The 27,860-nt window shown below is 43.7% G+C and overlaps 2 protein-coding genes across 11 annotated transcripts in view; one reads left to right on the forward strand and one right to left on the reverse strand.

Moving 5' to 3' along the window:
* LOC113035527 (transcription factor COE3) overlaps positions 1-26,339 on the forward strand; it is a 67,636-nt gene extending 41,297 nt beyond the window's left edge. The window contains exons 8-16 of one of the 9 annotated variants that reach the window (XM_026191150.2): positions 650-791; positions 5,540-5,673; positions 5,818-5,944; positions 16,443-16,531; positions 21,581-21,646; positions 21,874-22,045; positions 22,414-22,599; positions 23,022-23,111; positions 24,493-26,339. In XM_026191150.2, coding sequence (XP_026046935.1) covers positions 650-791; positions 5,540-5,673; positions 5,818-5,944; positions 16,443-16,531; positions 21,581-21,646; positions 21,874-22,045; positions 22,414-22,599; positions 23,022-23,111; positions 24,493-24,524 — 1,038 coding nt within the window. In that variant the 3' untranslated portion in view covers positions 24,525-26,339. Of the gene's footprint in view, positions 1-649; positions 792-5,539; positions 5,674-5,817; positions 5,945-16,442; positions 16,532-21,580; positions 21,647-21,873; positions 22,046-22,413; positions 22,600-23,021; positions 23,190-24,492 lie in introns of all 9 variants that reach the window. The other 8 variants (XM_026191153.2, XM_026191151.2, XM_026191152.2 and 5 more) reach the window with 8 other exon arrangements.
* LOC113035481 (methylated-DNA--protein-cysteine methyltransferase) overlaps positions 1-27,860 on the reverse strand; it is a 62,717-nt gene that overhangs the window by 9,324 nt on the left and 25,533 nt on the right. The window lies entirely within an intron of this gene.

The raw sequence follows: 27,860 nt of genomic DNA on the forward strand, positions 1-27,860 counted from the left end.
TCTCCCTATACCCCCACCTACCCCAAACCAACCAAAAAAAGCACCCCCCTAAATTCCACTGCTACACCGAGGTCACTTACCGGCGAAGCAAACCTGAGAGGGGCTCTCTGTTTCCGGCTCAAAAACACTTTGGCCATTCACATGTGGCTCACTGTTTGGAATGTGGTAGCCAAAAAAACAACAACAAAAATAAGCATTATGAAATATGGAGTATGGCTTGGAATTTGATCCTAGTAAAATGTTTGCTGAGAGATGGGATAGAGCACTGTTCAGTTGCTAATGACTCCAGTAATATTTTAAAAGGGAGGCCTTCCATCCTCAAAGAGATGGACAAGCTGATCAATAATACCGAGCTTCGCCTATGATGACAGTTGGTAGAGTGGGTAAACGGAAATGGTATTTTAGTGATTGAAATGTCAATTAGCTGTACACAAATGCACGACAGTAAAAAGAAAAAAGGAAATGGCAGGGAGGGGAGGTTGATGTAATGTGATCTGTCCAAAGAGGACAACCAATTCATGAGCTTTAGCACCTGGACACAACAAACTATTCATACATCCCTCAGAATGTCCCTAAACCTTTACCAAAATGTACTATTATCACCTTCAAACTTGCTCAATGACATGTTTTGCTTTAATTCCTCTCGCAGGTTGTCGTATCGACGACCGTCAATGTGGACGGCCATGTCTTGGCTGTCTCTGACAACATGTTTGTACACAACAATTCCAAGCATGGGCGAAGGGCTCGCAGACTCGACCCTTCAGAAGGTACGCCTCCTTATCTGGAGAATGGTAGGCACATTTTTACATCTTATAATTTGCTACGCTCCTTTTTCTCATAGTTTCTTTCAGACATCCTCCCATTTTTTTCCTCCCAGATCACACACCTAGTTGCTTCTAGTTGCTTAGAAGCTTTCGTTCCTCCATCACTTTCATTTTTTTTTCACTTTTTAAGTTGCTTTTGGCCTCACTCATACCTGCTGTTATGTCTTGATTGGAAGCAACATGCATTAGTCAGTGTTTATCATTTCAGTATCGCCAGCGAGGATGATAATACTCGGACTAATTCACTCTTTTAAAATGTTATACTACTTCCAGTCTCCTTACGCACCTACATTTGTCTTAAAAGCCAATGTGAAACATGATCAAATTGCTGAAGAATTTGGCTGTGAGGTCAATTTCCTGCCACTGGGTTCTGCAGTTTTAGCTGTGAGAGAACTGAAACAGGGGGAGGAAGGAGAAAGACAGAAAAGAGGGGGGAGGTAAGGGGGGCTGCTAGTGTGTGTGTGTGTGTGTGTGTGTGTGTGTGTGTGTGTGTGTGTGTGTGTGTGTGTGTGTGTGTGAAACAGAGAGAAAGAGAGAGAAGGAGAGAAGGGGTGTGGGGGGTGGCCTATGAGAAAAACAGAACTTACTGTTTTTCTTCCAACTGATTCCATATGATAGACTGATTGCCTTCTCAGCCAAAAGAGAGAAAAGTAGGACCACCAAACCATGGGAAATCCAAAAAGTAAAATGCACTAAACATAACCTTCTGACCCTTGTGGCCTCCGCTTGCAGATGGGAGCACACACAGCTGAAAGACTGCAAGGAAAAAAAGAAAGAAAGAAAAGTTAACTGACTTAGCCCAATTGTGCAAATTGCTTATTTTCAGATTTCAAGGGCCAATTATGGCTGGGCAAACAGTTTATATACACCACTGACTAAAACAAGCTTCTCTACACATTAATGGGCATTAATGGTTCTATCACCAAAAGCAAATGTAATGTTTAATACAACAACGACTAATACAAAAAAAAAAGAAAAAAAAAAAGACCAGACAATTAATATATCTCAGTGCTCTCCAGTCCTAGTGGGGGAAAAGCTAATCTATTTGTTTTTGTCTTTATTAATGACTCCTCTACTGGAGAACAAAATCAAATAATTAAAGTCCTGCCCGGAGCACCAAAGTCATTATGTTCGCTGACGTTCTGTTTGTGTGTTTCACGTTTATGACACGATAGGTGTGGATCGCCTAGCAACCAGTTTCTTAATGAGGAGAGCAATTAAAGAGGTTGAGCCCTCGCCTCCATGTTCCCCCGCTCCCATGGGACCCCCTGCGTTGTGTGTGTGTGTGCGTGTGTGCACGCTCGTGTTCTTTACAGGTTACCCTAACCCATCCTTTTTTATTCTACCCTTCACCACACTCTTCAAAGCAGCAGAGTGACGCCCCGTAAAGCAAGAAAAGAAGCCATTGTCAACCGCCCAGTTGAACATGTCTTTGTCTAATAACTTTAATACACCTTCCCTCTGCTTAACTGTGTGTGCTCACACAAGTTGAGATTTGTTTTTTCTCTTTTTTCCCCCCTCCCTCCCTCTTAGGCTCGGCTCCATAACAAACTAATTTAACATGCATCAACTGCGATTGCTCACTTTGTTTGCGTCACCTTTAACAAACAGAAATGTGACACATGAGAAAAGGAGAGCCGGTCATAAAATGTAATTCCAGCCATGTCCTCCACACTGCTTTGACAACTAGCAGGCAGACAGCATGCTTTAAATTAGCAACACATTCTTCCTTGGGAGTTCACTGGGCGAGAAGCCTTAGATATGTGACTGGCTGACTGACTGTGTGGCTGAAACACAGAGGCATCCTTCCTCTCGGCTCACACCGCACTTGCACGACTGCCTCGCATTGATCAAGAAGTGCTGCCCCCTGTTGGCACAGAGGGGCCACAGCCTGTGGATGACAGACTGAATCTCGCCATGTGACATTTTTGTTCACTTGTGTGTACTGTCACACAACAAGCATATTATGCATTCAGACATGGATGTTCTTTGTGGCTGCCTGTCACTCAAACATGTATAGATTCAGGCTCAAAGGTGCATAAACATGCTCACAAATAGCTGAGTCTTTCACACAGAGCACCCCCCCCCCACACACACACAGACACACACGAACAACCAGCACTGACACACACAGAATTTCTCTCTCTCTCTCTCTTTCTCACTTACTCAGACACACTCGCGCACACACACGTTCCTTAGCTCAGTTCCACCATTATAGAGCCCCAGACAATATAGGAGACTCAGCATAGAGCCTGCAGCGCCTGCCTCATTTGCATGCCAAGTGGCTGTAATGCTGTTAGGGTTTATGCAATAAAGACAAGTGAATCCAGACTGCTGGGCCTAAGAGGAAGAAAGAGAAGGAGAAAAGAAGGGGGGAAAAAGGAGAGGAGGAAAGGAGAAAGAGAAGGAGAGAGTATGAGAGAGAGAGGCTGAGAGTGAGCGAGAGAGAAAGAGAGAGAGAGAGAGTCAAAGGGAACAGATGGCCCAGGGAGAGGTAAAAGGTATAATCCCATCAGCTGCACTATCAACCGACCATCTGGACATCCCACAGCACAATTACAACACATTTCAGCAGGCAGAACAAAGGACGGCTTCACGGGGCCACATCAGACCTGTTTGAGTGTCACAATACTAGAGCTAGGACCTCCTCCGCTCAGATCTTGGATCCGTTTTGACGTCCTCCGCGGCTAACCCTAACCAGAAACGACAAAGATTAGAGCAGATCCCAGATCAGCACCCCGCGATCAATTCACAGCGAAGGCGATCTTGGAAAAAAAAAAGTCAAGCAAACAAACAAAAATGGACAAGGGTAACGTTTTAGCAAACAGAGAGAGAGAGACAAAAGAGCCCCCAAAACAAGCCATGACATATGAATTCAAATTCAGTGAATTTCCTCAGCTGTAGCCCAAAGTTTGCAAAAGACTTAGTGGTGCAACACTCAGAGCGGCAGGGCGGCTCTTTGCATCCTCATCCGTCCACTCCTCATGATGCCTATCATCTGCTGAGGGGGCATTGTGCGTGTCTGTCATCAGATCGCCTGCGCTGACTGTGTAATCCACTTCGCCACGGTCCCCATTCAGCACATGCTTCCCTCTCTGTCTGTGCATTGAGACATATGCAAATTTTTAGGCAGAAGGGTGGACGGCTTAGGGCCTCAGTCGCTGCCTCACCATGGGTCCTTCTGCGTGTGGGAGGGGGCACTGGGATTTCCGAGGTAGTGCGTCTGCGTGTGTGTGGTTTTGTGTGCGTGCGTGCGTGCGTGATTGTGTGTGCGTGTCGCAGGTTCCAGGCTGCAGCTGCCCCCCAACAGTCACCGTCACCATCAGGCCCTCTTCTTGCCTCCTCCTCCTTCCTGCCCCCCTCGCTCTCTCATCCCCAAAGTCAATTTGTTTACAGTAATTTTGAAGGGTGAATTATTTGCTGTAATCGTCCGCACTGATGAAGGTCAGGCCCTTAGAGGGGGCCCAGCATGCCCATAGAGGGTTGGTCCTCTTTCAGACGCTCTGCTTCGCAATTAAGGAAAGCAAATGTCACTCCTCCAGGCCTCACAAATGAAAATCTGTACGAGGTGATTAGCATGAAGTCAACAGCGCCTGTTAAAGTCAGATTCCCTGTAGTACCAATGTGTGTGTGTGCACTTTATGGGCACGGAGAGAGAGCAAACATGACCTGAACAGACCCAACAGCAAGGCAAACAAAGGGAGATGTCTTGTCTGAGGTGATCCATACAACAATGGCTGACTGTGATTTACTTACTGGATGGAAAGGATAATAGAGGTTTAGAAGTGAGCTTGTAAAGGGGAGAGAAAAAAAAGGAACTTGCAAAATAGTTGCTCGTATTTTGAGGAAAAGGGAAAACATGCACAATTCATAGTGTGTTAAAAGATATTGATGGAAATAGATTAAATTTGATATTGCTATTTTATGGCTAGCTGTCATGCTATTTCTGTTGTAAACACAGTGTTGTGCTGAGCACCATATTAAGGTAATGCATCAAATGACAGTGAATGTGAGGCACCAGATCACTCAAATTAGATTATAATAACAACCCAGACTGTTGATGAATGGCAGAGCTACGTAGCAGAAGTCATGCCAGATGAAAAGCATTGTAATAAACAATATGAAATGGATTGAATCGATCACAAAAAGAGAGAAAAAAAAAACACAATCTGAATAATTCATGAGTGCATTTCACGTTATGAAACCTGAAACTACGCTCACCGCCTGCACTGTACTGCACATGAAGAACAAAGGTAATGAAATAACATGAACCAGCAAAGCTTTAGCTTGTCATTTCCACTTTAACAGCCTGTATTCTTGACTCATTTAAGATGTGTTCAACTTTGAAATTTTACTGTACATGCGGGTGCATGCTTAATCAATTCTGATAGCTACATTTGCCCTGACACATAATTTGCTCCATCAAATCATTTTCCTGGTGAGCCTGGCGTTTAGCCTTTGTGAAGTGGACCATTTGAAGGGTCTGCTTAACTACATCACTCCAGCGCACTGATAAATGATTTTGATTCTCGTGCCTTAAAGGACAAATCCATCATTTTTTTTCCAGGGGCAATTTCCATGATATGTCTTTTGTGAGAGAGATATGGAGGGCTCAACGTAGAGGTGGCGCAGTAATGTGTCTGAGTGGAAGGAGACGTGAGGCCTAGTGCTGAAGCTTAGGTGCTGAATTTGCTCTTCTCTTTGTCTTGGATAAGCAGCCACCCCATGCATCAAGGCTATCAGTCCCAGTGAGGGATGGACCACTGGAGGTGCCACTGTCATCCTCATAGGGGACAACTTCTTCGATGGCCTACAAGTTGTGTTCGGCACCATGCTTGTATGGAGTGAGGTACGATGTAGAATTTCACATTTTATACTCAATTGAAACCCATCCACAATATTAGAATAATAATTATTAAGACAAACTTTCTAGCAAGTAATGACCGCTTATACCCCTTTTTTCTTTTGCTTTTTTTAAATCTCTGTGATCCAGCTCATAACTCCCCACGCCATCCGCGTCCAGACTCCACCTCGGCACATTCCCGGTGTTGTGGAAGTAACGCTGTCCTACAAGTCCAAGCAGTTCTGCAAAGGCGCCCCTGGAAGATTCGTCTATACCGGTGAGTCAAAACTTCCTCCACCCTGCTCTCCCTTTTTCTACAGGCTTATTCATGTACCCCCGCTTTTCCCCCTTCCTTCTGGATGGAGCCCCCAGCCTTAAGTCCAGGCACTAATAATGAACTAACCGTCCGACTTGCTGAATGTTGAATGTGTGAGATTTGCACTGCTCGTGAAAAGCTGTTGTGGAGGGGGGCGACTACAAGTGCAACTCGATCCCTCTCTGACCTGCCACCATACAAGGTCGTTGCCAAGCTCTGTTAGAATCAAGCTGTCAGGAAAGTTATTTCTGCCAGTTCTCTTTATCTGTTATTTAGTGAGACAGATAATGCTTTCTGCTAATGAGCCAATTTTTTATAAGCCAAAATGTGATTTCTTTTTTTTTTTCTTACAATAAATCAGATTAGAAAAGCCATATCTACTGTAGGTTAAGTGCACACATATATCTGGTTATTCTCATGTATGCTGAACATGAATTCATAGGAGAGAATTAACGGCAAAGAGGGAGAGATATGTACGTGAGAGAGAAGGGGAGTGTGTGTGTCACACTCTAAGTAAAGGATCTGATTATCTTGGCTAACAGAAGGAAGTGGTGGTCTTATCTGTCATCATTGGTGAGGAGACAGAGGTTCTGGGGGTCAGAGCCTGTCTGACCTGGAAGCCTCTGACTGTTCCAACTCTGATGGGCAGAATGAAATGGGGGTGCGTCAAGGCACTCACACTTCCCCCTGCACTCCCAAGCCTCCAAGCACAACCCTGGCCTTGCTACGCTCAAGGCCAGGGTTGTGCAGCCCCCCCCCAACTCCCTCACCCAAAATCCCCATCCAGACCCCTCCATCCTGGGGCAGCTGTTTCTCATCAAGTCCCCCCTCCCACTTCTAAAATCTCCAGCACCACCACCTCCACCACCACCCCCAACCACCCGTCCCCTTCTCCTCCAACCATGCAGTCTGGCCCAGCTCTCCTGCATTTAACCTCCCTAGCAGGAGCAGAGCAGAGGCCAACAAGGCACTGGGATAATGAAACAGGAGTGTAGTGTGGCTGCGTAAGTGTATGTGTGTATTTGTATGAGAGTGAGTGAGGGGGAAATGTGTGTGTATGTGTGTACATGTGTTACTGTGCAGCCCTGAGAAGGTGTATAAGTTAAGACATTAATGGCTTCTATAGCACCCTAGTGAAAGTGCCAGGTCCCTTAAGAACAGACCCCATTAGTCACAGAGGCTAAGCGGATTGGGATGATTACCATCAGGTTTTACTGGGGAAACGTGTCCCCTTCTCCCTATCTTTGTTGTTTTTTTTCCCACCATTCTTCTTCTCTGTCTTCCCTGGGTTCCTACTCACTTCCAGTTAGTATAAAGATACAATTACCCCTCGAGGCAACGGTGGTACAATTGATTAGTGTGGTGAATTAAAAGAGAAAGTCACCAATAGACAGGTCTGGCTCCTCTGCTCTGCTATTCCCTATGTGGCTTACCCTGATTGTACAGGGGTTGACGCTTGAGAGAACGAAACCGTTATAAGAGCAGAATGCATAACGCTAGAAAAAGATATCACTGCTTCCACACGTACAGTAGGTAAAAGGATGTTAGCTACATCTCTCGGACATTAAAATGACAATTGGCTGATGCATTGAGTGTAAGAGAGCAGATATTGTATTTAAGAATGAAACTCATTTCCAGCTATAGCTTTTCTTTCTGTTTCTGACTCTTGAGCAAATGGCACTTCATTTGCAAATAGATTTGGAGTTATAATAGCACATTACATGGGCTGAAAAGGGCATGTAGTGACACAGTGCTGTCTAAAAGGCACAGAAAGGCACGGTGTCATATTGGAGAGCACCGTGTGCATATCAAAGGTCTAGTTATCAAAGCATATGGCTTCAAGCATGACTTGAGAGCACGGCTTGAGAGGAGTGCCTTTTTAGACTTTTTTTTATGTTGACTCTTCTTGCACCACCACCCTAATTGTGGAAATTTAACTCGCTCAATTTAAGAAATTATCACAAATTACCAAGAGTCAACACAGAGGAGACTGCAGTCAATTCGAACAGCAGAGGGACATGTCCTCACTCGGGTTAGCACCCTGGAACGGCTCCAAAACTCACAATCCATTCTCAGAAAGAGAGCACGGTGTAGTATATGTCAAATAATCCTGTTGGCATCGACTCTTGAATGTTTAAAACACTAATGAGACAAACAGACATACTATATAAAACTTGAGAAGCCTGCAGTTTACCGACTGCTTTAAATAGCTTATATCCGTTCTTTAAGTGGCACATTTTTAAAGGAATGACTTGTTGCCTATTTTGATGTTTTACAGTCTATACCTTTTACCTTCTAAAAAGCTTGTCGTCCCTTGGAGCTTGCTGATTTGTCCTCTGTCTAATCCATATATTGGTTATCTATTGGTCAGGACAGGACTGGTAGAACCAGCTGTCAGCAAGGTTGTAGAAAATCAAAAGGAGAAAGTCCTGGCTGTATCTGAGTCAATACTGTATTATACTTTTCACTTTATTAAACCCTAAAACCTGTACGTGCGGGCCAGATTAAATATTTCTAAACCAAAAGGTCTCAATTTTCTGGCCTCATTTGCAGCATTTTCACCTTTTTATTGCATACTTACATAAGTGTATGAAAGAGTAAATCATAAATAAAAACTTGAGTGTACAATTCATCCAATTTAAGCTCCTAATTGCATCAGAGCTTTTGGTTTTCTATCTTGGCCAAGTTTCCACGAGTGCTCCCCTCCAGGGGCAACGATGCGGGCTCTTGGTAATATGGTTCTGCAAGCAGTCCTAACACACTCAGCCACTATTTATCCTAATCAGTGACATCCACATAACCAGGATTGCTTAAAATGAACCCCTTCCGCGCCCCAGAAAACGCACATTTACCGGGACCCCATTTGTCATGGGTAAATTGAGGGTCAGTAAACTTCGCCTGTATCCTCCAGTGGGGATCCAGGACATGCATCATAACGTTAGGAGAGAATGATTGGCGAAGGCGAGCTGTCACACATTTGTCAGGGGGAAGGGAACATTATTTGCTAATTTCCCAAGCTGGGCACTGACAGGGTGCTTCGTCTTCAGACCTTTGGTGACCAGCATGGCTTCGCAGCTATTAGTACAAGTCAAGTGTTTTTTCTTTTTCTTTTTTCTCCCTTCACTGTAAAGCGGCAGTAATAAGAGCCATTCGTTCGACCTCACAAGACTGCAGCACACACTGGGTGAAGGATTTTTGGATGAAGCGGATGCCCCCATACAGTGTTCTGTTCTTGCCAGGCCTTAGTTGTGGCCAGACAGCCTTGAGGGCTGATGGATCACAAACTTTCCTCGTCAAGGTGACGCTATCGACTCCACTGCACCAAAATCTGACAAAATGGGTATGAGGCAGTCATTCATCAACATAAGGACAAAGGGGTCATGTGTGCTTCACTCAATACTGGTGGAGCTCAAGAAATGTCAACCTTGTAAGGGATGGAAAAGGGAGATGTTGATAGTGCAGAAGTAAGGGTTCTTTGTAAATACACTTCCACTAAAGCTTCCTGCTTTATGAAAGTCAAACTATTTAATGCCAGTCTCCAACATGTATGCACCCACACTGAGCTGACAACCTCTATGCACAAATCAGAGATATAAATAGTGAAGTCCACTTCTCAAATCCAAAATTAAACCCACTTAATGTTCTGCTCTTAGAAAGAGGAACACAGTGTTACAGCGGTGGACCCTAAAAAAAAGGGAAAAATTAAACAAACAAATGCAGACGTCTTTATCAAAGCACATCAGATAGGGTCCTGTGCTGACCAGCTCGTGAATTGTCCCTATCCTTGCGTCTCCTCTCCGCCCTGCCGTCACTTTGAAGTTCCAGACTTAGAAGCTGATCAGATGAGGTGCTTCCTTTTCATTTCCTGTCCTGATGGGTTGGGTTTGGTACTCGGTTGGTTGCTGGTCAGCGACGGGGTGTGGCCTACAGCAAAGATATGCTATAATCAAAGGCATTCAAGGAGGTATGTAAACAGATCTGCTTTTGAGGAGCTCTTTGAAACACACACGCCAAATGACTTCATATTTCCGCACCCTTTAAAGCCACTCCGCACAACATTTGTGATATTTCTAAAAAAGGCTGATTTAAAGGAGGAAAAAGAAAATCCCCCTGCAGTATGAACTGCTACAATGAGAAAAGATGACATAGGCATTTATAAATGTCACTGCCACAGTCACGTGGGTTGTAACCAGTTGGCACAACAGTTTTAGCATGTGTCAAAGCATGTTATCCACTAGCCATATCCCCATACCTACCTGTCTCATTACAACTCTGGTATTTAGCACCAGCTCCACGGGAGTGGAGCAGACACTCATTGCCAAGTTAGATGGGCCTGGTTTGAAGGCCTTGTGAGCTTGTGTGGAGCACGACAAGGTTCCACGGAGGAAGGTCCTTGTGTCCAATTAGAGGGCTGACGTGACACGTGCTCGCACTCCCCCACTGTCAGGCAGCTTGTCAGGTAGGCTTTGAGAAGCACACTGTGGCATTATTCCACAGCGTGTTATCAGCAAGTGACCTGTGAAATCCAGCTCCAGGAAATTGATTGAAATAAGCACTTGCAGTTGAGCATGTATTTTCCCCCATTACATCTCTCTGTGAAATGCATTGTGGTTATCTTTCATGAGAAAAATGAAAGCATAGGTGCGTGCTTTTTTTCCTCCCAGTAAGGATGGTATTCATTGATTTAATTTTAATTGGACCCACTTTTTGTCCTACAGTATCGTTAGAGGTCTGTTTTGTAATAGCTCTTAAAATGGATTGTCCTCACGAAGTCACAGCATCAGTCCTCTGCCACGGGAAAGATAGACACAGGAGGCAGGGAGGGGGGCTCTTGATAGACGAGGATCTTTCCCTCCTCCTCTTTTTTTCTCTACCTCCTCTTCTTGCCCCATTTTCAGTATGATCTGCACCCAACGGGCTTTAAAAGAACTCCAGCCTCCCGCCCCCTCCTCTGCCGCATTTTGATTGAAATTCATCGGCAAGTTTATTGAGAAATGAATGAGGGAGGCAGCACGGTATCGACTTTGAGAGGAAAACACAACTCATCTTGAATGAGGGGGAAAATGCGGCCGTAATTTAGCCGTCATCGATCTGTGCCCCGTCCATGTATTGATCTTCATTTTACAATATTAATTTGCGCTTGCAATCAGCTGTGAAGGGAACCCATTTGATTTCTGTTGGCCGGTAATGTGTGAAAGTCCGCTGACGTCCTCAGAGAAGTGGCACAAGTACTTTAGATGTCATCTAAGAGGATTGAACAGGTGTCTTCGGCCCTTTCTAATAATACCACCGATATGAAGGGAGTCTGGAATTATGGATGGGCAATCTGTAACATTGCTCCCTTTTAAGCGTGTTAATTACATTTTATCTGTTGCAGGAGCAATATCTGCTGGAGACTGTAACTGTCTGGGTTTTTTTCATCTGTATTGGCTCAAAGTTCATGAAATTTCAATGAACATTGATCTGTCTCCATTGATTTATCTTAACTGCAGATCTTTGAAATTTTAATTTCCTGTTCATCTTGAGACTGCTGGAGATGGAATCACTGAGTGATAACTGGCTGCAGTGGATGGAGATGATATGGTCAGTGTTAACACAGATGAGGTTTGCTTTGCGTGGGTTTGCTGTGAAAATTTCAATTTGCCTTGGTTTGGTGTTGGTTGATTTTTTTTTTTAAGATGGTCTGCATGCGTATTTTCTGCTCTCAACACTGGAACACATTTATACTGAGGAGCAGCAGCATGACTTCTGAATATCACGCCTTCCTTGTACGCACAGGAGTCCGTTTTAATTCCTTAACGCAACGCTGTGAAGATATACGCCCGTCCTACGTCCGCAGCTGTTGAATATTGACGAGAAGAGGTCGTTATGTGTGTTGATGCTGTTGTGAACTGCATCCATCTAACAGACTGCAGGTGCCTAGAAGGCTTCAGTTAGACTGTTTGACAAGTCACAAATGCAATAACACTTGAATGAACTTCTGCCTGTGCTGTTTATCTGTCTCCCCCTTTCCAACTCCCACTCCACCTCTAATTTGTGTTAAGGGGAAAGAAAAAAATAACTGCTCAATGGTGTAGGAGGAGTGGAGATAAGCTCGAAGCAGTTAAGTATAATTAGCGAAAGTAATAGCTGGCAAATGGCAACAAGGCTAGGTTTTTATCTCCTGGAAAGATAGAGTTATCGTAATAAGCTGTAATGGCTGGCAGGAATGCTAGTACACTGTGCGAGCTTCCATTCAGGCTCATAGACTTAACAAGGAACAATTTCCTTTAAATTTACTGCTTTGCTCAAACATTTCCCTATGTTTTTACCTCGATACTGTAAGCCAATACAAGTGTTCAATCCGCTTTCATATGGACTGTGGGCACACTGTGCTGTATCGCCATGTAAGCACTTCTGGCTGCCAGAGACGGCCATGTTACAGTGTTCTTGTAGAGCGGTTACTCATGTCCTATTTCTAGAGAACATGGAGAAGGAGCAGCGGACCACACTCAGATGCCATGTACACGCCATCCACTCTACATTTTAAGTAAAGTGGCTCGACTGAGGCGGCTAAAGGAGCTCTCAGAGAAAATGTGTTAGTGGCATGAAAGGGTGGCAGATTAAGGCATCAGATCAAAATAAGATTGGGAATTGCACATTCCAGGCAGAGGAATCTCACTGAAGGCCTGCCATGCATGCCCATGCGCATGCGTGATATTCAAAATTGGAAATGATATGGTCACAGCTGCACACCGAGTCATGCATTCCATTTCTTCATATTCTGAAACATGATCATTCACTCTCTGGAGAGAGAAAATTACTGAAATATTCATAAAAATGTTCTTCCAAACCTTCGTGAAGGGGAAGCACACTCTTTATCACGTCTGTTCTTTCGTCACTTACCATGCTAATTTTGCTCACATATGGCAATAAATCCTTTTGTTATCAGCTGTTTAACTTGAAACGTATTCGCCGTCGCTTTGTTGTCTCATTATATTTGTAAAATTTGTATCACGACAGAAATTAAACCCCGGGCCATCGCTGTGTATATAAGACAGGCAGGGAAAGAGAAAAAAAGAGATATAATTGAACAAAACACGTAACCTGTCTAAATCTGAGCCGAAAATGAGAGAAAATGAAAATTCTATTAGTCTCTAATGTTCCCTCTGCCACCTCCCAACATCCCCCCCGCATGTGCTCTTCATCTCTCCTGCAAAGTATTCAAATGCAAGCCCTGCCTTACCTCCCCGTGTCTCTTTTTCTCTAATTATCCATGAGGTCAGTAAGCAAAATGGGGAAGAAGCCAGGAGATCAATACAAATTATCCCTGAGCAAACCAGTGCTGACAGTTTGAATTGCAGCATATGTTTACCCAAAATCAGGCAATTTATCTTAATATCAGGCGAGTAATGCAGCAGGGGTGAGAGGTCACACAATCTCTCCACCTCATAATTACCCGCCTCTAAAACAGGAAAGTGGTATTGATTGGCCGCGGGCCGGGAAGCGGGCGTGACTGGAACGTGCCAGCGACCCCCCCCCCCACCCGTATCATACCTCCTCCAGTCCCCCCCCCCCCCCCCCGTCGCCCCCCCCTCCCCTCGGCTAGACTCCCCACCCAATTCAGGATTTATGGGATGTGTGTGGAGGGTTTCATGTTTCCTTGCAGCGATTGAGAAGCCTTACAAGGAGGGGTAAGGAGGAGGTTAGGGGGAGGGGGGCATGCTTTGTCCACACCCTCATCCCACCTCTCTCTCCATATTGTACTGGAAGGAGCAAACAAATTCTGGCATGCATCGAGTCATGCCGGGGCATCACAGAGCTGCTCTTTAGAAGAGAGTAAAGTTTACGACAGAGTGTGAAGTTGGAACATAATGATGTGTCAAGGATTAAAAAAGACATGAGGTGAAGAGGTGGGGCTGCTGTCAATGTGTGTGGTGTGAGGAAAAGTAAGGCGAGTAGTCCCAATGATTCTTGTAAAAGCTCAGCACATGAAAGAAAATCTTTGCCTGAAAGAAAAAATGTGAGGCGCAATGCAACGACTGCACTCATAACACATTTATTGTCTAGATTGAATATAAGTGCTCAGTATATATCATCAGCAGCTCTTACAGGATTATTGACATTGTCTGTGTCTGTCTGCACTAGTGTACATGCTATGACTACAAAACTGTCAACTCATCAACTGACAGCACCGTTTAGCGCTAATGCAAGTCTCCATCAGCTGTCAAAAGCATTTGCATGAAATCAATAGCAGATGGCGGTCCGTGTCACCAATTTCATTATGCCGGGGTTGTTACAAAGATCATCTCCATGATAGATGAGATGGTGACATGTCGACATGTAGAGATCATGCCTGACGCTTGGACGACAACTGCAGGCGATTCTGCCAGGTGTTAAACCATGACGGAGAAAACTTTACATCTAATATCGGTTTAGTTCGAGGCGTTTCGATTCCTCCATATTTAGAAGTGTAATAAACTGTGAAAGCTGTCGACAAAATCCAGCATAAACCACATTTCAAGGATTAAGGAGACCCTACCCTCCAAAACATGCATTTACAGGAGGGCATCATTATCATTGGAGAGGCACATCAAACAGAACACCTCTCCCAACCTAGGTCTTGTCCTGTACTGTACGTCTCTCCGGCTGTGTTCCCAGCATGCCTGGCGGGTTGTGTAGGCCCCAACTGAGGCAGAGGACAGGAGAGCGTGATGTATCACCCTGAGAGAGCCCACTGACAGCCTCTGATGATGGATGGCCTGATTATGGAGTGCTTTTTACACATACACAATTTACATCACACTGAGCAGCAGGGTCTGGCAGGGCTGCCGTGCACATACACTCTCTCTCTGCCGGCCATATGCACTCACATCTACACACTCGTGTGTGTACACATGCACACATGTACAGGACTGCCAGAGTGCATAGATAAGAAGGGGAAGGGGGGTGGAAATAACAAAAGAAAGGGGGCAAATTCCTTGCTATAGCCTTGTCATGTACGATCAATACGGCAGATCAATTCTTTATTAAGGAGAAGATGGCTTTCCCTCACATTCCATGGCAGACCTTTGTCGTTTCGGGACGCATGATGACATGTCAAATCAGATTTCCAGCAGTGTATGTTGTTGTGGCATGGGTTTATTCAGGTGTGTCCAGCCTATGAGGCTGAATATCACTGTATTTGTAAGCCAGATCCTTGCTATCGATTATCACCCTGCATTGTCCATGCTTGAACACATAACTGCTCCACTTGAGCACGGTTGAGCTAGCAATTACCGTATTTGAGTTTTAGCACAAGTGGTGTGTTCGATTATAAGTATGTGTGTGAGTAACATAAGTATGCGTGAGTAGGTGCAGTATGCCTTATGGGTGTGTTTCGGGGTTGTGCATGTGTATCTGATGTACAAAAGAAAGAATGAGAAACATAAATGTTCCTTTTCCTGCCCTGACTCCCTGGCTTGTGCTCCAGTGGCCCTGCCTGCCTCTATGTGCGTGTGTGTGTTTGTGGGGGGGGGGGGGGGGGGGGGGGGGGGGGTTGCTTGCTTTCACATTCTCTGGTGTTCAGCAGGTTCAGCGAGCTGTGCGGTGTTAATGCTGAAATTACATGCTGAGTAATGAGTGATGGGCCAAATTACAGGCTGAACAATGAATAGAGGCAGGCAGCTCTTATTAGTCTCCATAGAAAGCCATTGATTTATGAAGCGCCTTGCTCGGTGGAGTTACTCTCCTGAAAATGATATCTACATTGAGAAGTGATGTTCTCTATTAAGTCGTTCCTTCCCCCTTTACACTGCTCTCCTCCTTTCTTCCACTCCTCCCCTCCTTCTCTCCTCTGCCCTGCCTCCCTCGCCTTGTCCTGCCTATGAGTGTACACATGATTGTTTAGAATCAGGCGGAGCTGTAAGGAAACCTTCAATTACCCATTAGGACTGTCAGACATAAAACGCCCTGCTCTCACCAAAGTCTGGGTTATGATTCATTTACTTTGTGCCTCTGATTCATCGCCCAATATGCTTCATGCCCCAGATTACTATTTGAGGGGTGGGAGAGATTAATGGCTCCATGGGATCTGCTGCCGTATTTCACACGGCCAGTGTTGCAGTACAGTTGGTGCAGAAGGGTGAAATGACGGCAACTTACACTAGATCAATGTGTGGACAGCCTTTCACAGATTATTAAGGCTCTGTTAGATTAAAAGACCGCCGTTATGTAGTTTGCTTTAGTCAATATTCTCAAGCAGATAAAAAGGGGGAGGGCCCCTCTGAAGAATCCTCAGACTGATGTAGGTCATCATGGCTTTTAATGGAATAGCACTTAGTGGCACAAGTGTCAGAGGAACTTGTGTCGTATAAAACACTGTCTGGCCCTTGAGGTTTGGATTTGGAAATGACTATTTTACTGTAAACTCTAACTCATTTCTCAATTAGTTTAGCCCCCACAACGCTCTAATTTTCACCTTCTCTCGTCTTTTTTTCAGCCCTGAATGAGCCAACCATCGACTATGGGTTCCAGAGGCTGCAGAAAGTCATCCCCAGACACCCCGGCGACCCTGAGAGGTTACCAAAGGTCAGTACAGTGTCTCTGCTGCACTGAAAACCAAAAGAACCATAATGACACAGAGCGGTCTGGGTTATAATTCTTCGACAAATAAACAAAACAACATTACAACCAAGCAGAGCAGTATGACCCAAAACTCTAACAGATTTTCTTCACATATGTGGCTTACCCACTAACCAGCGTGGTAATGCTATTGGTTTTGTGTGTGGAGAGAGGCGTAAACTCTCTGTGTGGTAAAATAGCTCAATCAGGCGTTTTCCTCTCCAGTAGTCTGTGGAGATGGTAATCTGGTCAGAAACGACGTCTGCACCCTCATTACCCCACTCATGTTTTCCTTTCATTTTCTGCAGCTCGATTTGGTTTAATCTTTTGTTTACAGAACCCTGTGCCGTAAACCCCCTAGTCTTACTGCGGCTAATAGACAAAGACTGCATGTTATTATGCTTTGGCTTTCTTATTGTTTTCTTTTGAACCTTGGTGAAGGAGTTGAAAGCCACATCAGTTTTATACACACCGGTGTGGCACATAAAGACGCTGGCATATTGAAAGACCTGAGCACGAAAACTTGGGTGCAAACAGTGAGAAAAAAACCCTCCCCTGCAGAACCGCTTTGATTCTTTTATTCTTTTTCTCCCCTTTGATTCTTGCGCTCTTTCCATTTCCGATTGATAAAATCTATCTGTGTGTTTTCACTAATTGCTACCCTGCCAGTAACCATTTTGATGACTGACGTTCCAGATGTGTCAAGTGTAATAATATGACTGATTAGTACTTTCAAAACCCCTCGGCACGCAGTAAAGTGGAGGCCACCTCAGAGTTTTAATAATACTGTAAAACCTTTAAAGACCTTATCTATTAAATCCCAGCATGCTACACCGCAATATCATTAATGTCCAACGGACAATTTAATAAAGAACAGACTGTGTGGTAGCTATAGACATTTGACCAAGGCAATGTGGAGAAATGGAACATCACAGCTAGTCCCTGGTTCAGTATATGAAGTGTTTCAATTAGACCCAGTCCCTGTGGAGACAGGAAACAACACCTAGACATGAAATGTTACTCTAATTTCAACTGTAAACGTAGACCAAAAGGTAAAGTACACTTACCCTTTCATATCCACATGACTCGTTCTATCTCCGCAGGCATCACAGGTCAGTCTAGCTGCACTGTTTTTATTTTATAAAGTCACCCAGTGTCTTTGTGAAATCCACATCTTGTGAACAAAGAGAGCAACAGTGTTTAACACAGCTTTATTACAGAGAAACCCTCCTCCCTTTTTCCCTTTCTTTTCTTTCGCTTCTTTTTTTCCTTGAATACAAAGTGTTGTTGGCTCTGAGACAGATTTTGACACTGAACCCAAGATTAGTTTCCTGGGTGTGCGCATACTTAATATAGCATGGTCTCCCAGCCTTTGCATGAAACAATCACAGAGTGAGATGAAACCCTGCACTTCCAATAAACAACATAAATATTTGATTTGCTCTCTAATGGACCCAAATATGGGGTTCAGGGGGCATGTAAATGATCCCACCAAGTGATTCGTCATTGTTAAGCTTGCCATCTGAGGGTCAGCTCTCGGGGTCAAAAGCACATTCCCAATAAAACAGCCCGCGGCGGGCCGAGGCTGGCATGTACATTTGGAATGAGAACAGAAACGGCATATAGAGAACAGCCATTACAGGGTGCAGGTGAGGTAGGGAGACTCTATAAAAAGAAGATAAAGCTGGAGGACGCGCGGTGTGCATTAGCAGAAAGGCAAATCGACACCAAGCCCACTCACCACCTCTACTCCCCCCTCCCATGACTTCACCCTCCAGTTGATAATATTACTCCACTATTGATTTCCACCAGCCTTCTCCCTGGGACCAGTAAGACACGTGGTAATTGTAAGGAGACAGAAAGCCAATATGGGAGTGCTCATGGATAGCAAGGGATGCACGCTAATATTGTTGCTACACAGAGAAAAAAGGGGGGAAGCTGCCTCTGATTGAAGTTTACCTCGTAATTCTAAGACAACATCGTAGATGACAGTCTGACCCTGTGGGAGGAGTGGAGATATAAAAATTCAATGCAAAGTCCAGGGTGAATATGAAAGTAATAAGTGTGAGCAGTCAAGTGATGAGAAAGGAGATTGGTTTGCGGGCATTGCGTTAAGTGAAGAGAGACTTTGGAATTCACCCTCCCTTTTAAGATCTTGTTATAAAACAATTTTCTATTCATAATATAAAAAAGACAATTTATAATACCATTTTGTGCCCTCTGGCAGTAATGGACAAATAGACTGGATATCACATTATATCACACTCAATTTCTCTCTTCTGTAACAAATTAGATTCATTATGAAATTAAAAGTGGAAACTCAATATTGTTTTATTATTAAGCTGATTGCTTTGGATTCTTTTCTTTCCTCCCAAAATGAGCATAAGCCCATTCTTTTCCAATTCTTTGTGTAATCCACAAGGAGAAAATATTACAAATGTGTTCATGTCAAGCAATTACCCATGTATTTAAATGAATCTCTCTTCCTGTGCTCTTTGAAGTACCTTCATCTAATGGCCCTATGCTTCTAAATGCATTCATTACCTCAGGCTAGAGCTAACAGAGTAATTGCCTTACAGTTTTATAATGGCATTAGCACTCCAAGCTACATAACCTAGGCCCTTTTTTATTAACTGTGATAATATAAATACAACATCCATGTTAATCTACTGCTTGAAGAATCACATTTGGGCCATTTTAGACCACATCTCCTTATTGTTAGATATTTTTTATAACACATCATTTGATATGGCTTCCCCCCCCCCACCCCCACCCCCCCCCCCCCCCCACCCCCTGGTCGCCTTTTTTCTCAGCAATAACATAAAACGGCTCCTAAATCTTAGGTGATCTGTTATCTGAGCAGTCCCATTTAGACAGTTGCGGAACACGAGACCTTTATGCAAAGCATGGCAAACAATAGAAGGAATCTGTCACGCATTTGTCACAGAACAACAGAAATCATTTGAAGCCTTTAATTGTTTCAATTTAACATGGTGTGTTCTGATATGTCTCCATGACAAGAAAGCCAATTACACTTATGCTGGAGCAGTATTGAGATTTACATGGAAATGCCCTCAGAACACTATTTCGTGTTAATCGTATTCACAGCGTGAGCTGATACGCATGGAAGCGTCTCGTCAGAAGAAAACAAACTTCTTCCTTGATTGGGTGCAGCACTTCTCATCATCCTCGGATATGACTAGGTTGCCACTTAAGCATAGCCCTGCGAGTCAACTTGGTTAGTTAAGACACCACGCGGTAAACGACAGATTAAGGATGAGAGGCAATATCGTTTTCCTCCCTCCTTTTTCCAAGCTCTCCTTATGTCACTGCTGCAAAGTACCATATGGACAAGGAGGGAGAGGACGTTTTACAGAGAATGAAACATGGCTTGCAAACGCGACAGTCTTAATTGCTTTAATTGTTGTTTAAAATTGAGAGCCATGTAGGAGATCTTGAAATATGATAGAATAGATTATTGGTAATTATTAACTGCAGACAAAAAGAAAGAAAACCACTTTATCTCACTCAGCAAGAGAGAGAGAAATCTGTTCTGCCTGATGAGAACACATCAAGACAGCTGGTCCTCTCATTTAGTCTACCTGCCTCACGACAACCATAATTCTTTATTTGTATGCAAACTAGATGCATGCAACGTTGAGCATACACACCAATTTCAGAGGTAAATGCCCATTCTAAGAGCCACCCATCCGGTAACTTGGGGTGGATTAAGCGATATGTTTCTATAAGAGAGCATGGCATACGCTGGAAGTGGCTTCTACAGTGATTCATCTTGATAAATCAAGGACTGTGGTAGATATGCTCCTCTGGATGAAAGGGCCCATACACACGCTCCATACACACTACATACGCTGTGCCTTGGAAATGCAGGCCAAGTCTTGGAGGCCGCTGTTTGAAGGCGCGAAGGCTGTGTTTACATTCATTTATGGCAGCTGCCGTCTTAATCCCACACTGCTATTGCCAAGTGATGGAACACTTCAGACAAATTACCGGGGCCCGCAAAAGAAAACACAGCGAATGTGGGAAGAAAACAAGCGCCATCTGAGATGTTTCTGGTGACAGATTTGCATTGCTTTTAACCAGGGTTCTAACAGCACAGGCGACAAATCTCTGCTCTACAGCAGGTGACAACAAGCGAGCGTTTTAAAACACACGCGAGAGCCGTGTCTGCAACTTGCCTTTGTCAGATTATATGCACTCTAAAAGGAGGAGAGGATTTTTCATTGAGCATATTGCCTTCTGTATTATAGAAAACAAAGAGAGCAGCCTGGTTGCTTGAGAGGGATTTAATTGTAAGTGCTGAATTCAAAGAGCAGATAAAGATACACAAACGGGCCAAACCCCACCTTGCTGAAAGCCCGAAAGAGAGTGGGGGGGAACGGGATCCGGGGCCAACTCATTTTCAGTGTTAAGAGCCAAAGCAACACAGCTAATCCGCATTGTCAAGCGGGGGCAAGCATGCAGACATGGATAAGACCACATCCTGAGCATCCGTGTCCCCAAGGCACAAGCACCCAGCTCTTGCTGGATGGGAAGTCATTTGTGAAGTCCTTTGCAACAGCCAGTCAAAGAGGTTAATTGAAAAATTCCTTAATGTCATTACAACAGAACTAGATTAACCCAGAGCTAATTCACTTTATTGTTCTGAAGAGAGGGGACTCAGCGGTGAACTCTGGAGCAAACGTGAAGCCCAGAATCAGGGGTGAGGTGTTGTTTTTAAAGGACTATGCCAGTTTAATTAAGATAGGGAACATTATTCACTGCTCTGCATGGTTGGAAGGAGTAAAATGGTAGTGCCATATAAATGCAGCTCTAGTGCCTCTTAAATCAAGGTGGCTTTTATTTAGTGTTTGAATATGTAAACATTTCTAAAGCTCCCCGCGACCCTGCTGCGCAATGTTGCTTTTGATATTTTCTGTTACTGTACGTACCACTGGGCTCTCCAATGTAATCTCTTTAGGTTTTAACATTTACTCCCACTGCTTTCCTCATCAGGAGGTGTTACTGAAGAGGGCGGCTGATCTCGTTGAAGCCCTGTATGGAATGCCTCACAACAATCAGGTCCGTGTCCACACAGCTAATTTAAGCATGCTTGTACCTCTGCTAAGTAAGAAACAATTTAGTATCACCAAAGGGTATTTTTACCACTATATCTGGAACAATGTAGGCTACGTGCATTGTGAGTTAACCATATAGTCATGAACCATGCATCAAAGAAAAAGCACAGCTATAAAGAAAAAGCAAAAAACAACAACATAAATAACAAAACCTTCCCCTGTGCTTCTCAGGAGATCATTCTGAAGAGGGCAGCTGACATCGCAGAGGCCCTGTACAGCGTTCCCCGCAACCACAACCAGATCCCCTCTCTCGCTAACACAGCCTCCCACGGCATGATGGGAGTCAACTCCTTCAGCAGCCAACTAGCAGTCAATGTGTCTGAGTCACAAGGAAATGACCAAGGTATGAGATTTTGGATACGGCTCTGCAATTCAGGTGGGTTTCCAAAGTGGGGTGCGGGGACCTGGAGGTGGGCCCTTGAGGGTATTCCAAGGGGTTTGCAGGAAAATGAGAAATAGTTACATTTCCCTCCTTTTTCTTATTAAAGTAAGAAAATTGAACAGGAATTATGTCTGAACGCTGGGTTTTTTTAAAAAAAGGGTCCAATTAACGTGTCAAGTTCTCTTCTTATTAAACTAGCATCCGCAGCATGCGTTAATATAAAAATTTTACTGCAACAGCAAAACTCCATTGGTTCTTTTTACTGTAATTAGCAAACACTCCACATACATTAAAAAAATATCCCTCTCCTTTTTTCTTGTGTTGTTCAGTGGGTTACAGCCGGAACACCAGCAGCGTGTCCCCCAGGGGCTACATCTCCAGCAGCACCCCACAGCAGTCGAGCTACAACACCGTCAGCAACAGCATGAATGGCTACGGCAATGCCGGTATGAACCTGGGAGTGCCAAGCTCCCCTGGGTTCCTCAACGGATCCTCTGCCAACTCCCCATATGGAAGTGAGTAGCTTGCCACTATCGCACGCTGTAGTAGCACTAAGCTGCTGCTGATTTAATTCCAGCTCCCACATTCGTTTTCACTTCTATGAATCATTTCTGACGGGGGTTTATAAAATTACCGATGGTGATAATATATTACCGGTTATTCACGGGGGCTTGTTTAGTTTTAGCACTTTGGAGAACACGCGCGCAGCTTAGAATCAAAGAAATATTCATTTTGTCTTTCACCGTTTGCCACCTGTGTTTGTTCAACTGGGCAAGATGTTGATGGTAGGGGCCTGTGAGTACTGATCGTGTATCCCCCCTGGCAGTAATACTATCCCAGCCTTACCTTAACTGCCCTCTCCCTCTTGAGCACTACTCACAGCACGTTCTCACTCTTACCCTCCCTCCTTTCCTTTCCTTCCCTATCGTCTCCACAGTTAAACAAAAGAGCGCCTTCGCCCCTGTGGTCCGACCCCAGGCCTCCCCACCCCCCTCCTGCACCAGCGCCAACGGCAACGGACTGCAAGGTGAGCCCCCCTCACCCCCTCATCCCTTCCCTACGGACTACTGGTCAGATACCGCTGCTCAGGCCTCTGTCCGGTTTGGTGAGGGATTAATCATTACAAATATATGCATTTTGACAGGCCAATTTACACCTTTCAGTTTACATTCAGACGCACACACTCACACAGAGCATGCCTTTGCACACACGCACAAGCGTAGGAGCGCAAGCTTCATCCCGCGTCTTCGCCAACATTCACACAAACATACATCCTTGTTGCCCTTTCATACAAATGATCCCCTCTGATGTCGCAGGAAAAGACCTTCCCAGAATTGTTTTAGTAATTATGTTTATTAGGTTTTGTGCATGTGTCATGACCAACATGATTGCTTTGAAAACAAGCTTAGCCGTAGTGTGTGCCCCAAGATTAATAACATTGGGCTTAATGAAGTGGGAAATTAAAGTTCATCTTGCTACACGTTCATACTTATTAATACATGTTGTGCAGAAATTAATGAGCAATGCCTTGCCATCATCTGCGCTGGCAAACTTAAAAGCATTTCAACCATGACTCTACAAATATACTCAGAGCAATATAATAATATATCATCCCAGCACTTCACTAGTCGCCTAATTGTTAAAACGTGTGAAAATACTGAATATATAAACTCTCAGGGTGAGGTACAGTTGCTAATGATATCCTAAGCAGATGGTCTCGGTAAAATAACGGAAGCTACCTTTGATCTTGCCTAATCTCTCTTGGATAATGACGCAGAGGCATAACTTGGGGAATGGGGAAACGTAGGACTAATGTGCCGCTCGGTGTTGGAGAGTCAAGGATAAAGAAGAGATGACGGGAGGAAAGGAAGTGATAGGACTGAATTTGCGGAGAGGAGAGTCTGGGTGTCTGGTACTGTAGCATTGTGGCATTGTGGGAAGTGACCGTGTTGTTGCTCTGCCGTCACCACGGCTGTGTCTCCTGGGAGTCTGGGCCAGTGTTTGCTATTACCCCAATGCCAGGAGAAATATCACACATAGCAGGACTGGCGTGCTGGGGGCTGAAATGTCAGAGCAGGAGGGAGGTTTTCAAACTCTCCCCGTTAGGAGGACACGCAGCAGCAGGCTGGCGGACACGGCAAACACTCACAGGCTCATACGCAAACAGGCACATTAAGGCTTACATTCACGCACTTGCGCACTGTCAGATGGCCACACACGCACACGCACACGCACACACACACATACACGTACACACACACACACACACACACACACACACACACACACACACACACGCCATGCATGCACTAAATTACAACACTTTAATAGTTTTTCATACTTATATCCATACCTGCTTTAGCCTAATAAACTAATCTCCGTTACCTTTCTCTCTTTTTTGTCCCCAGCCATGTCCGGCCTAGTTGTCCCTCCAATGTAAATGCACTTTCGTCATCTCAAGCACCAGTCTACCCACTACCACTTCACAGGGCACCCCCTCAGCACACTGCAAAAGGCTGGTGCAATGTATAGTCCACCGCTTGTTCTGTTTTTGAAGACGAAGAAAAAAAAAAGAAAGAAAAGAAAGACTTTTTTTTTTTTTAAATTTTCATTGACTTTCACAGCCTGCAGAAAAAAAAGGATTTCATGATGAACAATATTTTTTTTCTGTGGGATTTGTTTTTGTTTATTCCCCCACCCTCCTCCCATTTTATCACCCTTGAAGAGGACACAGGATGATGAAGTGTTTATTTTGTATACCTGTCGGGTTGCGCTTCGGTCTCGGATTTGTCCAATCAACCACACGCTCAATACTGGAAGGGACTCTGTGGACTCACCATCTGGTTGTAAAGTAAAAACACTGATGTACAGTACATTTGCCAATGAACTTGTTTGCCTCAGAAATTGTTTTCTGTTTCAACTCTCTTTTAATAGATTCACAACAGTTGTGTGTCTTTATAATGTGACTTTTTTGTATTTTTATGTGTGAGAAAAATACACAGGGGCCAAGACAGTTTGAATTTCAACTGGAAAATATATGAGATATATAATGTAGAAAATCGATCATAAAAGTACAACAAATACGAGTAAAAAGGGGCAGGGCTGGGTGGGTAACGTTGTATCATGTTTCATTCCTGCATTTTAACTTAAATTTTGTAATTTATTGTAGCTAGAAATCATCTTCAAAAGTAAAAAAAAATCCTCTTTGATTCAACAAGCACACTGATGTGTACAAAACACTGCTCTGTTGATGAATATGATGTACTTCCATGTCTAGAGCTTCCTTTTAAGCAAGTGTGTTTTGCCATGTTTTTCAACTTTTTTGCTAGCACTGTATATTAATGCATTCCTAGGCTACTGTGAAGTCTGTTTCTTGTTGATGAGGAGCAGTCTCCCCCCCCTAGCTCCAACTCCCTTATGTGTTTTATATGTGGTAAAAAAAAAAATTGTAGACTATTGTGATATTGCCAAACGTGTGCTAAATATTTATACATCTGTCTTTTTCATGTTCTTTTAGATCAACAAAAAAGAAAAAAAAAAGAAAAAAAACCCCAAAACTAAATTACAATCCATTGACAATGTAGGACTATAGTAGTTCATTGTCATATTTCTGTTCCAATACACACTTGCGCTCACTGAGGGAAATTTTGTAACATATCAACTATAAATAATGTATTTATCTCTGAAATTTTGTATATTGCTTTTCATTATGTATGTATTAATCGTCATGCCCTTAATATAGTGATGCAGCACAGATAATTCAGCCAAGAACTGTTGCCTTCATTTGTTTTTCTTTTTGTATTTGATGAAATGCAATGTGCATATATTTCATGTGTATCCTCAAAATTTGTGTTACTCCGTCAAGACTCTCTGTCCATTTTTTAAAGGGGAAGTCAAACTTCATTGTTTATTTTTGTATTGATTTTAAATTATCTATACAGACCATTTTGGAGAAAACTTTGTTGGTTGTATTGTCAAATAAATTGTTTGTGACCCATATGATAGTTGTTAAGATCCAATAGAGACTAATGTGCATGAGGGACAACCTTGGAGATAAAAAAAAAACACTCCATCTGTGGTTGTATTTTTTTCTGTTTTGTAGAATGTATAGAAGTCATTTTTACTCACCACTTATGACTCTGCCACATAGCTTACTTGTGTTTACAGGGAAGACAAATTTAAAACTGTTCAACATTTGGAATGGAAACAGAAATGAATAAGCGATGTTTTATTAAAATTTTCAGTAAAAACACAATAGCTACTCAACTGTGGACTTCTTCAGTTTGAAGTACAGTTTGGCTGGCAGACAAACTGACAATCAGGAACAAGAAAAAGACAGTAGAAACTTCTGAGGACAAACCTGTGATTCGTCTGTAAGATGTAGTGTTTAGACATTGCTATAGAGATAATTGTTTGACACCTGTGGAAAAAGTGTAACATCCATAAAAGATGAAAACTGCTCTTTACTCATATTCTTTCAGCAAAGCACTCTGACATTGTGACATATTCCTACTGGTCTTTGTATCAGCATATCCTGCATCTGTGGTGCTTCAAAGGTTCATTGTAGCCATTCATAAACAGTGCAAGCTTTTTATTCAAAACACCCCAAATGGGGCTCATTCAAATCCCTCATTTCATTGCATTAAGCCACCTAGTTAATAAAGAATCAATACATTGAAAGAGCAAGGTTATCCTTTGTCTATAAGGGCTGGTATCGTTTTGAACCTCTTATAGTTAGAGCGTTGAAAGGGGGCCGTGGTGAAATCTATACTCATCAAGTGGGTCAAACAGAAGGATAGAAGTGTTTGAGGGAAGAATAGTGGTTCTCCTTAAAAACAACTGAGCATCTTATCTGCCATCCTGAGTGGTCGCGGGGAGCAGGTCGCAAAATGTCAATTTCTCATCAAGGCAACATTGTCCGAGGCCACCTCTGCCATAAATGCACAATTAAGCGCCAATCAGCATATCGCAGCTTATTATGTCAAACAGCATGCGCAGATCTGGCAGCACCGGAGATAGCCCAGGAGCTGCTGATAGCGCAAAGGACAGATACGCTAAAAAGAGCTATTTAATTTTCAGCCGCCTTGTTCTTTAAATCATTCCCTCGATAATCCAGCGCGTCTGATAACAACAGCCACACAGATACACAGGTTTGGATCCATCTCCTGCGCACCGCCGTGTCTTATTATTTTTAAAAAATGTTAGGACAAACAGCACATTTCTTTAGAAACCAAACCAAGCAAAAACAGCCAAAGAAAGAAAAATACTGAGGGTAAAAGTGCAATCAAAGAAAAAAAAAAAAGACAAGTTTAGTTTTGAGCGCTCTGAAGCCTGGCAGGCGAGCTCGAGGTACAGTATATTGTCTCAGCAGGTTTCCCTGTACCCAACAATCAGCCACTGGCTCTGCCACAACATTCAATCATCGTGAGAGCCTCTTTTATTGGAGAACTCTAATGGCTACCCTCCACCATGATCTTAATGTGTGCATTAAATATTTATAAATCCTGGGTCAATAATGCCCCACATCCAAAGCCTGACAGACCCCCACCATACCATGTGGCTGCCTCGCTCTCAAACACAAGCAAAGGTGAAGGGGTCACGCAATCAAAAGAGAGCGAGGTTCACCGCATCCATATGTTGCCACTCTTATCAAGACTTTCCTCGGTACTGGTTATCTGTCAAAGGAAAGAAATATTGAAAGCAATATCGATCTTAACTGGCCTCGTGTTGCCGAGGGCCACTCTTCAAACATCTGCTTGTGCATTGTTATATTTCA

The sequence above is a fragment of the Astatotilapia calliptera genome, chromosome 13 (assembly GCF_964374335.1).
Source record: "Astatotilapia calliptera chromosome 13, fAstCal68.1, whole genome shotgun sequence".
Taxonomy (NCBI): Eukaryota; Metazoa; Chordata; class Actinopteri; order Cichliformes; family Cichlidae; genus Astatotilapia; species Astatotilapia calliptera.